The 14,214-nt window shown below is 53.9% G+C and overlaps 1 protein-coding gene across 3 annotated transcripts in view; it reads left to right on the top strand.

Moving 5' to 3' along the window:
* Nucleotides 1–14,214, top strand: part of Klhl29 (kelch like family member 29) — a 285,354-nt gene that overhangs the window by 255,071 nt on the left and 16,069 nt on the right. For all 3 annotated transcript variants that reach the window (XM_047523183.1, XM_047523185.1, XM_047523184.1), the window contains one exon: nt 8,316–8,454. In XM_047523183.1, coding sequence (XP_047379139.1) covers nt 8,316–8,454 — 139 coding nt within the window. The remainder of the gene's footprint in view (nt 1–8,315; nt 8,455–14,214) is intronic.

Below are 14,214 nucleotides of genomic sequence, written 5' to 3'. Positions count from 1 at the left end.
GCCCAGAAAGGAGACAGGAAGCTAGAGGTTCCTCTGGAAGGAGGCAGTCAGGGATCTCTGCTGCTACAGACTCCATCCTCCAAACAGGGGAAAGAACTAAGTGCCAGCTTCCTGCTGGTCACAGGAAGGACCAACTGATGCTAACGTTGACCTGGTCAGGGCCCTGCCTCCAACTGCAGCCTCAGAGTTCGCTCCATGACCTTCCCTACTCAGCTTAGGAGTTTGCCCCACCGTGACCACCTCTGGCTCTTAGGGCTGGTGCTAGGATCCTGATTCTTTACCCCTGCCCACCCCCATTTCTTCCCAAAGACCAAGAGACCATTGCCTTTGACTTCTACCCTCTAGGCAAGATCTGTCAATGAATGTGACTGGCATTGGCTTGCATTTGGGGAGATCTTACCATCTAGGCTGCTAGAACCTGGAGCACTGGAGAACTGACTCTGACCATCATGTGTGAAGGTCCCTGTTCCACAGATCCTCCCTGAGGACTCTGCTGAACCTGTGCTCAGCAACTGCTTAAGTGGTCACAAAGGCCATTTAGAGTTCTCCAAACCTATTGGAACTGAACAGAATAGTAAAATCTCTCCTCAGAAGGGACCTAAAAATGATTGTGACAATGTACTAACAATTATAGATTGTCCTTCAATTATGGGATTATCACTGTTGTTATTAGCACAGATGTCTCCTGAAGTCCAAAGGGACTTGACTTTTACATTCTGTCCATCTGATTCCATACAACTATGACATTTCAAATAGTTCAGTTGGATCTTGTTTAGGGGAAGGTGTTCTTACCTCCTCTCACATCTCTGCATGTGGTCTGCAACCCACCCTGAATTCCAATCAGAGAGGAACTTTTCGTATGAGACATAATGCCAGGTGCTTTGGAGGCCAGAGAGACAAGCCCTCCAGGAGATTACAGCCCAGAAAGGAGACAGGAAGCTAGAGGTTCCTCTGGAAGGAGGCAGTCAGGAATCTCTGCTGCCACTGAAGCATCAACAAAGTTTGATGGGACCACAGGAGAGGGGAGAATTAACTCTGGCTGAGAACTCAGCAAGAATGCTCAGAGGATGGGTTATACACTGAGGCTTAATGGATGGATGGGACCCTAAGAAACAAGCGTAGGGGAAGACTTTGACAAAGGGGCAGGAAAAGAGAAGCAAAGCAGAGGAACAGGACATGCTGGGCATGAAGAAAGAGTGGGGACATGAATAGGAAATAAAGCTATCTACAAAGGTAAGACAGATCATAGGACCGGGGGTGTAGCCCAGTGGCACAGTGTTTGCCTACCAACGTGCTCAATGCCCAATGGAGGAGGAGGGGCAGGGGGAGAGGGAGAGGGAGGAGGAAGAGGAAGTGGCTTCATGAGCCCATAGTAAAGAGTTTAGAAATAAGGGATCTAGACATTCCTTGACTGGGTGGACACTAGAGGAGGAAAGGGCCCTTTCTGGAGGTCAGAGGGGGATTGCGGTGACTCTGTAACTAGGTCTAAGCTTCCAGTCCTGCTTTCCCCAAGGCCAAGCTGGCAGCTGCCTCTGGTCGATCCCTGGACCTAAGCACAAATCCAGGGAAAGATCAGGGATGTTCCTGTTCATTTTATGAAAGTTTCAAAAAATTCTAAGAAGAAAAATTCAAATGACTTTTATGTCCTTTTAGAGGGCATAAGAATATTCCAACTGGAGGGTACACTTCAGTTCCAGCCAGAAAACACATATGGAGCACCCACTGTGTGCAGCCCCGGGTTCAGGCTGTAGAGGCAAAGACAACCTTTGTTGCCATATTTCACTGCTAAGGAACCAGGTCCTGTCTCCCAGTGTCGTACAGCCTGGAAGAGGTACGCTGGTGAGAGGTTATGGCAGGAATTTCCATTTGGACAACAGGTCAACCAGAAGGTGTCCCCACCACAACTCTAAGTCCAAGCAAGAAGTCAGTTTTTCACATTTCCCTTCCCTAAAGAACTGTTTCCTGGGAGGGTCTGCCTGCCTGGGGCCTTTGGCATCACCCAGCCCAGCCGTGGGATGGGGGCCAAGGCAGGTGTGATTTCCCTCCAGCTCAGGCTGAGCGTTCAGCTTGCAGGCATTTGATTCTATCTTACCTGGAAGCTGGCGCCCACCTGGCCCTCAAGGTCAATTCCCAGGCCAACTCTTCTTTGGAGGAGAACTTGGGAAAGAAATACATATCTGATCGAGTTGGGGAGTGCAGGAGGAGGAGGGCAGCCTTCAGCATGGGAGGCTATCCACGTGACTCCTAATGCTCCCCGACTGCTCGGCCATGCTGAGCCTCCGCTGCAGGAGGCTCTATTGGTGCAAAGCCCCCATTTGTCCCTACAGTGGCAGGGCATGTCGGGCTCCCCTGTTCCTGGATGAATTACCCTCTGGGAATGCATGACAGAGTCTTCACTGGGCTTTCTCAGTATATTTCCCAACTGCTCTGAGTTTATAATTTTTTCAGGTCCTTTATCAAATATGTGTCATAAATACCAATGGGACTGGGAGCATTTATCACTTCGCTGGGTTCCTACTTGAGCTCTGAAAAAAATTATTTGGCCGCACAACCTTTCTCAGGGCTCTGATTTAATGGACTTCCCTGCTGCAAAGCCACTGGAATTCTTTGCCTTTTAATATTTGACATCTCTTCCTCTTTATTACCACCTCGAACAGCCCTTCTAGTCCAGCTGGAACGAGCCCATTAGTCTCTGACAAATAACTTGTGTCATTTGGTGAAAAATATGCAGAAGTTTGGCTGCAACTTCATCTCCAGTCTTGGTTCTGTCAGTGGCCTTGTTCTCCTCTAAACAAAGCATCTGACCCCAGGCAGACCCTTCTCAGTGTCCCTGGTCCCTCTCATGCCCCCTGCTGCTCGGTGCACAGAGCCATTTCCCACCAACCACTTATAATGGGGTTGGAAACTGGAGTGGCTAGAGATGCCCATAACTGAGTAAAAGAATTAGCCTCAGAGAAGCATTACTCACAACAGCCAAAGAGTGGCAATGACCCAAGTGTCCACCATGGGAGGGTGAACGGATAAACACAATGTGGTACCTGCCTGCAATGGAATAGTGGTCAGACTTTTCAAAAAGGAAATTTTGCCAGGCACAGTGGTGCACACCTGTAATCCCAGCAGCTCAGGAGGCTAAGGCAGGAGGATCAAGAGTTCAAAGCCAACCTCAGCAAAAAGTGAGGCACTAAGCAACTCAGTGAAACCCTGTCTCTAAATAAAATACAAATTAGGGCTGGGGATGTGGCTCAGTGGTGAAGTGCCCCTGAGCTCAATCCCTGGTACCAAAAAAAAAAAAAAAAAAGGAAATTCTGATGTGTGCTACAATGTGCATGAACCTTGAGGACAATCTCCTAAGTAAAGTAAGATGGTCACAAAGGGACAAATACTGTTGATTCCACTGGTAGAAGGTATGCAGAGCGGTCAAACTCACAGAGACAGAATTGTGACCAGGGGCTGGTGGGAGCGGGGAACAGGAAGTTGTACGTTCAACTGGAAAAGATGAAAGAGTTCCAGGAGATTGCCTGCACAGCAGTGCAAATGAACTTAATGCCACAGAACGGCACACTTAAAGAAGGTTAGGATGGCACATTTGAACAGTTTTTTAAAAATAAACCTCAGTTTAAACTAGCAAAGAAGAAACTGACACAGGGAAGATTCTGGGAGCACTTGAATCCTTCATTTATTCAGGCCTCGTGTATCAGTTAGCACTCGCCACATAACAAACAATTCCCAAACGTAATGGCTTAAAATAATAATCACTTATTTAAATGATGATTCTTGGTTTGGCGATTTGGGCTAGGCTCAGCTGATCTGGGTCAGCCTGCACTGACGTTGGCAAGGGGTAGCTAATCTAAATGACTCATCTGGGATAACTCATCTCTGCTCTAGCCAACAGGCCGGCCTCAGTTCACTCACATGGTGGCAACAGCAGAGACCTCCAGGGACTGAGCAAAAGCCAGTAAAGCTTCTTGAGGTTGTGGCTCACACTCATACAAGGTCATTTCTACCACATTCTATGGTCCAAAGCAAATCACAAGGCGGGCCAAGATTGAAAGGGTGGGAAAATGACCTCCACCTCTTAATGGGGAAAACTGCAAAGAATTTTTGCAATCTACCACAAGGCTATATATAGGCCAGGCCCTGGGCTGAGTGATGCAGACAAAAATATAAATAAAACACAGTCCAGTGCCAGAGGCAGACACGTAAATAAATAATTACAACACACAGGTGCTGTACAGAAGGCAGCCCAGGATGCCATAGGAGCATGCGAGGGGAGGCAGAGGGCAGAGGGCAGGGGGTAGGAGGAAGAGGAAAGGGTCAAACAGGCCTGGGCAAAATCCTAGCAGTAAGGGAGGAAGAAAGATCTGGGCAGATGAAACAGAGGATTGGCAAGGGCCCTGTCAAGGGAGGCTTCACTGGGGGAGTAAAGGTTCCCCTGGAAGTGAAGAGGATCAGGGGCAGCAGGAGGCCTTACAGGTGCCTCCCTGTTCCCACCCCCCCAGCCTTGCAGGGCTCCTGTAAGCAGACGCTGACGGCCAGGTGTCGTGGAGGTGGCTTGGAGGGAACAAGTAGAAACAGGGAGCATCCTCTGAGACGCTGCAGTGATTCCGGTCCCAGAGCATGACAGTCAATCAAGTGCTTTCTGCCAGGTGGTCCAGCAGTGACGGAGTTCCCCACGGGTGGCAGGGCTCAAGGCAGCCACTTGGTGGGAAAGGCCAGGGCATGGGGTCCTGCAGGCATGGCAGGGACATACCCACTCAAAGCCAAGGGGACCAGAAAATATTCCCCGATGGCAGCCAGCAGAGAGGGATCTTGAGGCCAAGGATAAGGATAATGTCCCCAGGTGAGCTCAAGCTGACAGACCAATCACACATGGTGCCCCAGCTGAGCCTTCTTCTGAGGAGGGCCAAAGGGTCTCTAGGTTGTCCTCTCCTCCAAATTCTGGAGCAGCTGGCTTGGGGCAGGGTGCTGCAGGGAGCCTGCTTTGAAGACCCGGCCCGCCTCACCAGGACTCGCTTCTCGGAGGGTCCCCCACCCCCAACCCCAGGCACCTCAGAGGTGAAGGGTTGTGTCTGAGCCTAGCAGGTCCTGGCCACCTCCTGTGGGTGGGGGTCCTGTGCCTTCGGAGGAGCACAGCCCGACGAGGCCCTGCCGGCGGCGCTCGGCAGGCGGCCGCAGCTCATCCTCACTGATCGATACTTGGAATGCGCTGGGGCTGCTGTGAAAAGGAATCCCCCGGCGAGCACGTTCATACATTGAAAGATTCTTCTGGAAGTGAATAATCTTCCCCAACTATTAAATCCGGATTCCTGGAAAGGACTCAGAGAAAGCAGAAAGCACCCACACGTAGGACAGCGGCACCTGAATCCCCAGCACGTGGCCCCAGGATTTCTGGAGCAGCAGGCGTTGCCGCTGGGACTGGGGCTGAGGGCAGAGTCACTGCTGGGACCCTGACCTGAGGGAAAAAATTGAAAATATCTGAGCACACAGGCCCAGCAGGAGTAGCACTGAGTGTGCCGTTGTGTTTGTCTGGCCCCACACATTCAGCAGGCATGTGGGCTGATGTGGGCCTTGTCGGTCCCTCACTGTGGCATGAAGACCAGGGACCACAGAGTAGGAAGCCTCTGCCCCTTTGTGCTTCAGGGAATTGGAGCCCAGCCGGCGGGGGCAACTCGCCCAGGGTCACATAACCACTCAGGTCTTTGGAATCCCAGTCTGAAATTCTGCCCCCACCCGTGCACTGCCCCCACGGGCTCATGGTTTGGGAATGAATTCGATTGGGGGCTCTTTCTGGAGGTTATGTGTGTGATCAGAGCCCTCCCTGAGCCGTCCCTTCCCTACCCTGCCTCTGCTCACACCGCTGTTCCCATGGCCTCAGCTGCAGGCCAGCCTCTAACCTCCTGCCTCTCCGCCTCATCCCACAGGCCAATCCAAAACTAGACTCAGCCTCCCCTCCCTCCCTCAAGTCCCGTGCTTCCTCCCGAAGTTCCCTCCCTCGGAACCTGTGGCCCACATACTCCTCTCTGTCCTCCAGTTACTGTTGCAGTCAGGCCTCTTCACTTTTCCCCCGGCAATAGCTCCCACGCAGCCGCCACACGTAGGCCTCTACCTGCCTACCCAGTGCCGTCCCATTCACCTTCAGCAAGTGAGGGGACTGAGGCCCTGGGCGGTCTGTTCACCCTCCCAAGGCCACACAGCTGGCTGGAGGCGAAGTTCAAGTTCACTCTCAGGTCTGGCTCTGAGGCCAAGGTCACCACATCAGGCCTTCCTGCCTCCCGTCCTGCCTCTGTGTAGAATCGCTGGACACCCACATCTAACTTCGCCACCCCCACACCCTCCCCCACCAATCCCTGCACAGAATCCCCTGTGGTTCCCGCAGGCTCCAGGATTAGCTTAACCTTCCATGATATGGTTCTTAGGACCTGGCAACCTGGTGGCATTACTTACTGTTCCCTGAGCTGTTTGTTCACCTGTATCTGTCCCACATGCCATGCTTCCTGGACTTTGGTTCTACACCTTGCTGGTTTCTGTCTGGAGCACCTGCCTCCTGCTTCAGGTCCAAGCATGTCCCAGGTAGAGACCCCAGCCAGGGCCCCTGTGGTCGCTCTGCCAAGGCACCAGGTCAGCCTAATGAATGACACAGGTCGACAGTTTGGCATTGCCTGGGGCACTCTGAGGGCAGAGTTCACTACCTCAGTCCCTGTGTATGGCACGTTCCCTGGGACCTGGCTTCCTTGACCTTCCTTCTTAGCAGTGTGTGCTTGCCATGGAGGGACTGCCTGACCACCAAGGCCCCAAGGCCTGAGTGTGGCTCCGTCACGATTTTCACCACTATCTGCAGGTAGAAGCAGAAGCCCCTGTTCCCACTTCACAGATGGAGAAGCAGAGGCCCAGAGAAGCACAGGGGCTCATCCAAGAACATGCAAGCACATGGCATGTGGGACAGACTGGGCCCAGGAGGGAGTCTTAACAGGTGGCCAGTGTTTGCCCCTGCAAACAGCAAGGGCTGGTTAAACAGAAGCAAGGCACAGGAGAGGGCGATTCTTGAATACAAAATGGGGTTCAGCATAGACCTGGAAGGCAGGGGGTGGGGGCGGCAGGACCTGCAGAGTGGGGATCCGTTTCATAGGCTAGCATCTCCCCTTCACTTGCACAATGACATCTAGATTGTTCCGACCCAGGGATCTGGCCTCTGAGCAGCTATGAGCAATGCTAAGGGCTGCTTTGTTCAGGGGTCCTGTGGCAGGCAGGTGTGTGTGTGGCGGAGGGAAGGTTGGTCATCTGAAGGTCCTGACTTTTGCAAAGGAAAAAGTCTAAATAAATTAACAGGGCAGCTGGCAGGCTCTTCCCTCCTTCCCCCTCCTAAACCTTGGGGTGGGCCTGGGAGAAGCTTCAGACACCCCCAGGTCTGGAGCCCATGGGCCTGGGCTCTGTCTGTGCCAACCCCAGATGGCCAAGATTTCCGGCAAAGGTAGGTGTACACCTGGGTGAGAGGGCCCCAGAGGCCACTTCCTGGGACCTGCAGGGACTGCAAACCAGCTTCCCAACGTCAAGTCCCCAAGCAAGGTGGAAGTCCTAAGAGGCTGGTCCAGAACATGGCGGGTGCAGAAAGCCCTGTCCCTTGCTTGCTCACTTCCCCCAAAAATCCCTCTAAGTGTGACTGGACAGAGGTGCCTGCCAGGCCCTCACTTGGCCCCCTCCTTGCTCAGGGGTCCCTCCCTAAGCTCACCCCACACCATGGCTGTGTCTAACAGAAGGGATACCGTTTTTGCAGGTTTTGTGGTTTTTATTCCTTTTGAACCATGTCCAGCCCATCTTGCATCACAATGCCATGCTTTACTTGGTCTCCAAGACATCGGCACCCATTGGCATTTGGAGAGCTTGTTCTGTAGTTATATAATAGTACCGAGTCGTCTGTGATGATGTATTCTCTATGTTTCCAATCGTCAGTATGGGAATCTTTCCCCCCAAACTTTCAATTTCTGGGGTTGATTTTCCTTAATCATGTTTAGGTATTTTTTTTTGTTTTTTGGTTGTTGTTCTGTTTTGTTTGGGGTTCTTTTGTTTTTTGTTTTTGTTTTTGTTTTGCTTTTTAAAGTTGTTATTCCCTTGGTTATGTAGCCCCTCCCAGTGGCTGCTTGTTTACGCATATGTTCGTGACTTCTTCTGACTGTCAGTGTTGAGCCAGTCTTGCCAAGAAACAATATCAAGTATTTTCTATTTCTCTACTTCTTGAAAAAATATTTTAATTTAAAAATTTAAAAAAAAAAAAACCTCTTAATGGGAACGTGGCCCTGTCTGTCTTCTCTGTTCTGCAGAAATGTTGAAGGAATTGAACCAGCAGCGCAGAGCGAAAGCGTTTACAGACCTGAAAATTGTTGTTGAAGGCAGAGAGTTTGAAGTCCACCAAAATGTTCTAGCTTCCTGCAGCTTGTATTTCAAGGACCTGATTCAAAGGTTTGCCTTCCTTCCAGCTGTGGTCGGGTCTGTTCCTTTGTAGGACGCTTTTGTGTCGCTTTTCTCCTCCCCTCTCTTGCAGGTTCCTGAAGCGTGACTCCCTGTCACAGAGCCAGTAGCCATCTCTCCTCCTCCTCCCCCCAGTGTCCTCTCACACACAGCCTCAGAGCAGCCACTGCCCTAGCCCCCACACACAGCCCTGCTGGCCACCAGGGGCCTGCCAGCAGTAAACAACACCCCTCCTCGCCCCAGGATCCCATGTTCCCAGTGGCTCACAAGCCCTCCCTGAGATTAGGAGCTCAATAGACTCCATTTTAAGGGACCATGACACACTGCCCCCACTGGGTAAGCACAGGGCCCTCAGAGCCATCATCACTGCTGTCGATGGCAAACTTAATGCCAAGAGAGCACATGGACCAGATCAGACCATCCCCACGGGGGAGCATAAGTCACCTGAGGGGCCACTTTGCCCAGTTCGAGTAGGGGAGAAGGCACATGCAGTCGAAGCCTCGTCCACGCCGCATGTCGTGCTGCCCGCACACTGAGCCTAAGCTGGCGCTGTCTGAGCACAGACCAGGCGTGTCCTAAACACGGTCTCTCAGCCTTCGCCCTCCCTTGCCCGGCCCTAGACCCACCCGGCTATTTCTACCTGGATGAGTCTTCACGGTGCGTGAGCATCTTTTGTTTTTTTTTTCTCATTATGTTGATTTTTTAAAACTTGTCTGCCTCATACCCTTGCAAAGAGTCAGGGCCACCTCCTAGCTCCTTAGTGAGGGAGAGCAGCCGGGGCCAGCTCAGCGTAACGCTCACGTTTCTCTCACCCATCTGCAGATTAATGCCGCTGCTCATTTTGCCTTGCAGCCTCTCCGGGGCGGACACTGAGCCGGGACAGTGCTCAGAGTGGGAGGACAGGACCTCTGCTTGCTTCCCAACGCTGTCTTTGGACTTGCCAACTAACCCCAGAGCGACTGTGTTTTGTTTCAGGACGGCACACTGGCTGGCATCTCCTTTCCAATCCATGTGTCCTTTGGCGTAGAGCCGGGTGGCCTGCCCGGGACGCGAGGCCTGCCCAGCCACGCCGGCCCTCAGCCACACAGGAGGGGCAGGCTCTTTGTGACGTCCTGTCTCATGGACTACTCGGCCTCCTGCCCCCAGTTCTTGGGTTCTCTCTGTCCAAGCACAAGGGGTAGAGTCTGGGGTGAAGGGCCACATCTTGGCTCTTGGCTCATCTGGTTGCTGGGTCACAGATGAGCATCCCGGGGCCTTGGCCTTGCTCCAGATGGGCTGGGAGTACAGAGCGGGCAGGCTGGAACCAAGGGTTGGCCCAGCCCTGGGCTGGTTATGGGGTGTCTTTCACTTCCTTCAGAGACTGCGCCTTAAAGCCAGATTCTGCCACACAGCAGAGAAGAGGACCCTGGTAGGTGGGAATCTTCTTGGACAGGCTGGGAAGAACCTTCCAGACAAGTACAGTGGGGACAGAGATGGGTGTGAGCCAGGGACAGGGGAAGACGGCCTCCCCAGAAGTGGGTGTGAGCTAGAGCAGGGCAGGCCTGACCACGTGCGAGCTCTGACCTTCTGGCCTGGGTCTGAGGTGGGGTCCTTCAGGAACAGCGGGAGAGGGTGCCCACCTGGAAGTAGGGGAACACCTCAGCGGCCCTCAGGGAAAGGACGGTGTTCCAGGCAGCCACTGGAGGACAGAGGGTGCCCTTTGGGAGCAGACCTGGGTTCTACACTTGACTCTGCCACTGTCCCATGACCTCAGGCTAGTCGCGTCCTCTCGGGCCCCAGGTTTTCTCATCTGTAAACAAGGAAGTTGACCAAACGATGCCCAAGTCTGACACCCGAGGGTAGCAGTGGGCAGGGCCAGCCTGGAGAGGCTTCCCAAGCATAAGTCCCTGGACAGGAGAGGGCATAGTGTCAGGGACATCAGAGAATGAGGGCAGGTCCACAGAGTTGGGGCTGAGCTGGGAAGGTGACCAACTGAGTATCTGGCAGGTGCAGCTTTAGCAGCCAGAAGGCCACCTGAGTGGTCCAGTCGAGGGGCATCGTAGGTGACCAGATGGCTGGGTCCGAACCCAGTCAGGGCCCAGGAGAGTAGGGCTCAGCACACATGTCCTGTTACTCACCGGGGAGGCTGAAGCTTGTGGCCGAAGCTGTCAATGTTAGTATGTGGCCATTCTAAACTTGACCCCTTGTCCTGGCCTAAGGCACACACCACCATTTACAATGATAGCTGCTACCAAGAACCTCCTGAGGGAGGGAAGGAGAGTCTTCCCTGGAAGGCCACTTCCTCTCGGAGCCAGTAAAGTCATGGAGAATGTCACATGATCGTGGTCAGAGAGCCGCTGATGTTATCACCATGTTGTTCTAGTCCCCTTGCGTTTATGAAGCTTTAATGTGCAGTGGTTGGAACAGCCTCATGGGGCAGTAGCTCAGCCCTTTGCACCTGAACCAGAGCTGCCCTCTCAGGGGGCTGTGTTCTTGTGAGGGGAAGGAGTGGGGACAATCTGTGGGACACAGTGTCCTGGGGCTTATCTTTGAGGGCCACACTGGCCTGGCCTGCCATGGTGAGCACTGACGGGCAGGGGATCCCCAACTCTGCCTACGATCCCCAGCCCTGGCATTGCCTCCATCCAGGCTGAGTCCCTTTCTGCTCGGCTTGGCTCAGCTGCCTGCCAGTCCAGGCCTCCCACGCTGCCCAGGCTCACTCCTCACATGTCCATGCCCACAGTGAGGCCACAGTTCCTCCCCTCCTCAAATCCCCTTTGTCTTCCTCCTCTGACAAGGGCACCACCTGACCCACACAGAGCCCTGTAGAGATGCCACCCTTAGAACCAGGACTATCAGCATCCCTATTTTACAGATAAGGAGATTGAGGACAGAATTAAGTTACCAGTAGATCCATACTTCTAATTGAGGTTGGATGCCAAAGCTCTCACCAGCCACTTGCTATCCCAGAGAACAAAAATATAGTTTATATCTGTGTCCAAAGTCTGCGAAGAAGGAGAGTGAAACCCAGGGCTGACCACGTGAACGGGGACACAGGAAGAAGGCATGTAGACTGTGTGCATAACAAACCCTTGAAAACTGGCCACGAGACCTCCCCAAGGAAGAGAGAACCCCCCCCTCAAGACAGGTACCTGCTGACTAGGGTGAGGGCCAGGTGAGGGTGGAGGCTGAGGAACCCTGGAAGAGGAGAGATAGCAGGAGCTCAGCACAAAGTTGAGAAGCCTCGCCCTGCCCGCCTGTCCCTCTGACGACTCATCTGAGTCCCCGAGGCATTATCTCTGGACAATGAGGGAAATTGTGAGTCCAAACCTCTCTCACCTGTGAAGAGGCCCTGGGGGTGGCTTCCCAGATTCAGGGCTTCTCACTCCCAGAGAGCAGGCCGAAGATCTGCCCTAGCTTTTCTTTTTTGACCCATAAAGAAGTCCCTTCATTTATCCTCTGGGGACCAGGAATCTCTCAGGGATGGCTGGATGCCACAGGGGACTTTGGCCACAATGTTGGTCACCACCATTCAGTGGCTGGCTGGGTGGGTCGCAGGCCACATCAGGAAGGATGGGACTGTTCTGGAGAGCTAGCAGAGCCCCTCCTTCTGCCCTCACCAGCACTTCCCAACATACTCCCCAAGTCAGGCTGTGGGAGAAGCCGCCCTGCCTCACACCCATGGAGACAGAGGCCTGACCCGGGCAACCTGAAATCTGGTAACTGAAAGCCTCACCCCACAAAGCCTGTTGGGGTATACCTGAAATTTGAATTCTATTCCCATTTCATACTGAATGAAAACGGATAAACAAACCAGCTGATTTTTCTAAGCTGATTTTCCCAAAGCTCTATGTCCAGACTCTGGGCTTCTCGTCCCCTCTCCAGCCACGACAGGGGAAGTGAGGGTAGATATTGGCTCAAGGCCCCGCATGTTGAGTGGTACAGAAGCTTCAGTGCACCCGCCAGGATGCTCACCCTGAACCTCCTCCCCCAAAAACTGGTGTTCGGGTGGCAGCACCTGCCCTCTTTCTCTGGCAGAGTAGACAGGAGTGGCTTAAAAATCAGACACCAGGAACAGGGATTCACACCTGTCATGCTGGTAGAATAAGGGGAGCCAGGCCCATCACCACCTCTCAAAGGGTGATTCAGGGCCTGCTTGAAGTCCCCAGAACCCAGTGAGACTTGAGCGTGACTTCTGTGTGCCCTGGAGCTGAGAACAGGGTGCAGAATGGGAATCACAGAGGACGACAGAACAGGACACCCGTCATGTTCCTCGCCTGCTTGTGCCCGCCTCCCCGACTCACAACTGCCCCCAGGTCCCTGCCCCAGTTCCAATGTTCAAAATGTAGGCATTTGACCACCGAGCTGTGTGAGGGTGGATGAGGGGTGCCCCCCGAAGTCTGGAGAGGGCAACTTCTAATCCAGGGAGTCCACTGCTAATGGTGGGATTTCCAACATCCTGCTAGTTGGAACGAGGCATTCCTGGCCCACCCCCAGACCCAGCTCTGCCAAGAAGGGGCTGCGTCCAGCACTGGGCTCTGCTGGGCCAGAGAGTTGCCCTCACCAGTGCCTGTGCAGACACACTGTGTGTGCCAGGGAGATGCCCAAGCCTCCCTGTCCGGCCCTTGCCTCCTCCAGGCCTTGAGCTTAGCTGCAGACAAAGCCTCCCCCTCACTCCCAAGGGATCCTCTGTGGCCGCTCCCTGCAGATCACTTGCCCAGCGGCCTGCCCCCTCCATGGGAGCAGAGCCTCGGCCACGTTCCTATGGCCAGGATCCCCTGCCTGCCAGCATCAGTGACTGTCTTCGGCTCCCACATTTCCTGCACACCCCGATGCTCCTCAGCTGTGCAACTGCCACCTCCCTGTCCCAGAAGCCCCATACCTGGCTCAGACTGTGGGTGACAGGGCCAGTGCCACTCAGCACAGGCGAGCCAGCCCCGGCTCAGCCGTCACTCAGGGCCATGGGCTGTTCATCTGGCCAGCACCTTCCCTCAGGGGGTCAGCCAGGCTCATGTGTGTTTCAGTGTGTGTGCGCATCCTGTCCCCGCTCTTCACTGAGTCCAGTCCTCTGCCTGAGGACTTAGGGAGATAGCTGGGCCGGCCAGTGGAGGAGGCAGCAGTGACTGCAGGCCCTGCGGGAAGATGAGCAGCTCTGCTTTCTCAGCTCTCATCAGCCCTGCTGGGCCGTGGCCCAGAGTGACCTCCACAGAACATGGAGGGTGGAGGAGGAAAGGCCAGGCAAGGCTTGAAGGAACAAAAGCAGAGGCAGCAAAGACTGGGAGCAAGAAGTTGACCAGATGGCCTCAGAGGCCTGGGGCCGTCAGGAGTTCTGTGATTTCAAGTGAGCATATCATGAACTATTTTTATACCTAACGAAGCCACCCAAGCAGGGGAATACATCCCGACAGCAGAAGACTAGGTGTGATAAGTCACTTTCAGGTTTGGAGGGGCCGCTGCCCGATCTCTGAGGCCTGCACCTTGCCTACTCAGCGTCCGGGCTTGCCCAGGGCTCACAAACAGAAAGGCCCTTGAGCCCCTGGTCAGTGAGCCATTCTACGGGGAGGGCCCAGCACAGTGCCCCTTGGAGGGATCCCGGACGCTGGTTCAGGCAGCAGGGTTGCAGTGTAACCTGATCTCTGCTGTGGTGTCTGGGTTTTAAAGTTCCTAGCCTGAGAGGATGTGGCTCTAGTAGAAATGTAGGAACTGTCAGATAGAGGAGAGACTCATGGAAAGGGTGTGATCCAGCCTCTGCCACCTTGGGCCTAGTCTAGT

The sequence above is a fragment of the Sciurus carolinensis genome, chromosome 13, assembly GCF_902686445.1.
Source record: "Sciurus carolinensis chromosome 13, mSciCar1.2, whole genome shotgun sequence".
Classification (NCBI taxonomy): Eukaryota; Metazoa; Chordata; class Mammalia; order Rodentia; family Sciuridae; genus Sciurus; species Sciurus carolinensis.
Note: the sequence above shows the minus strand (reverse complement) of the source record. Positions and strands in the feature narration are given on the sequence as shown.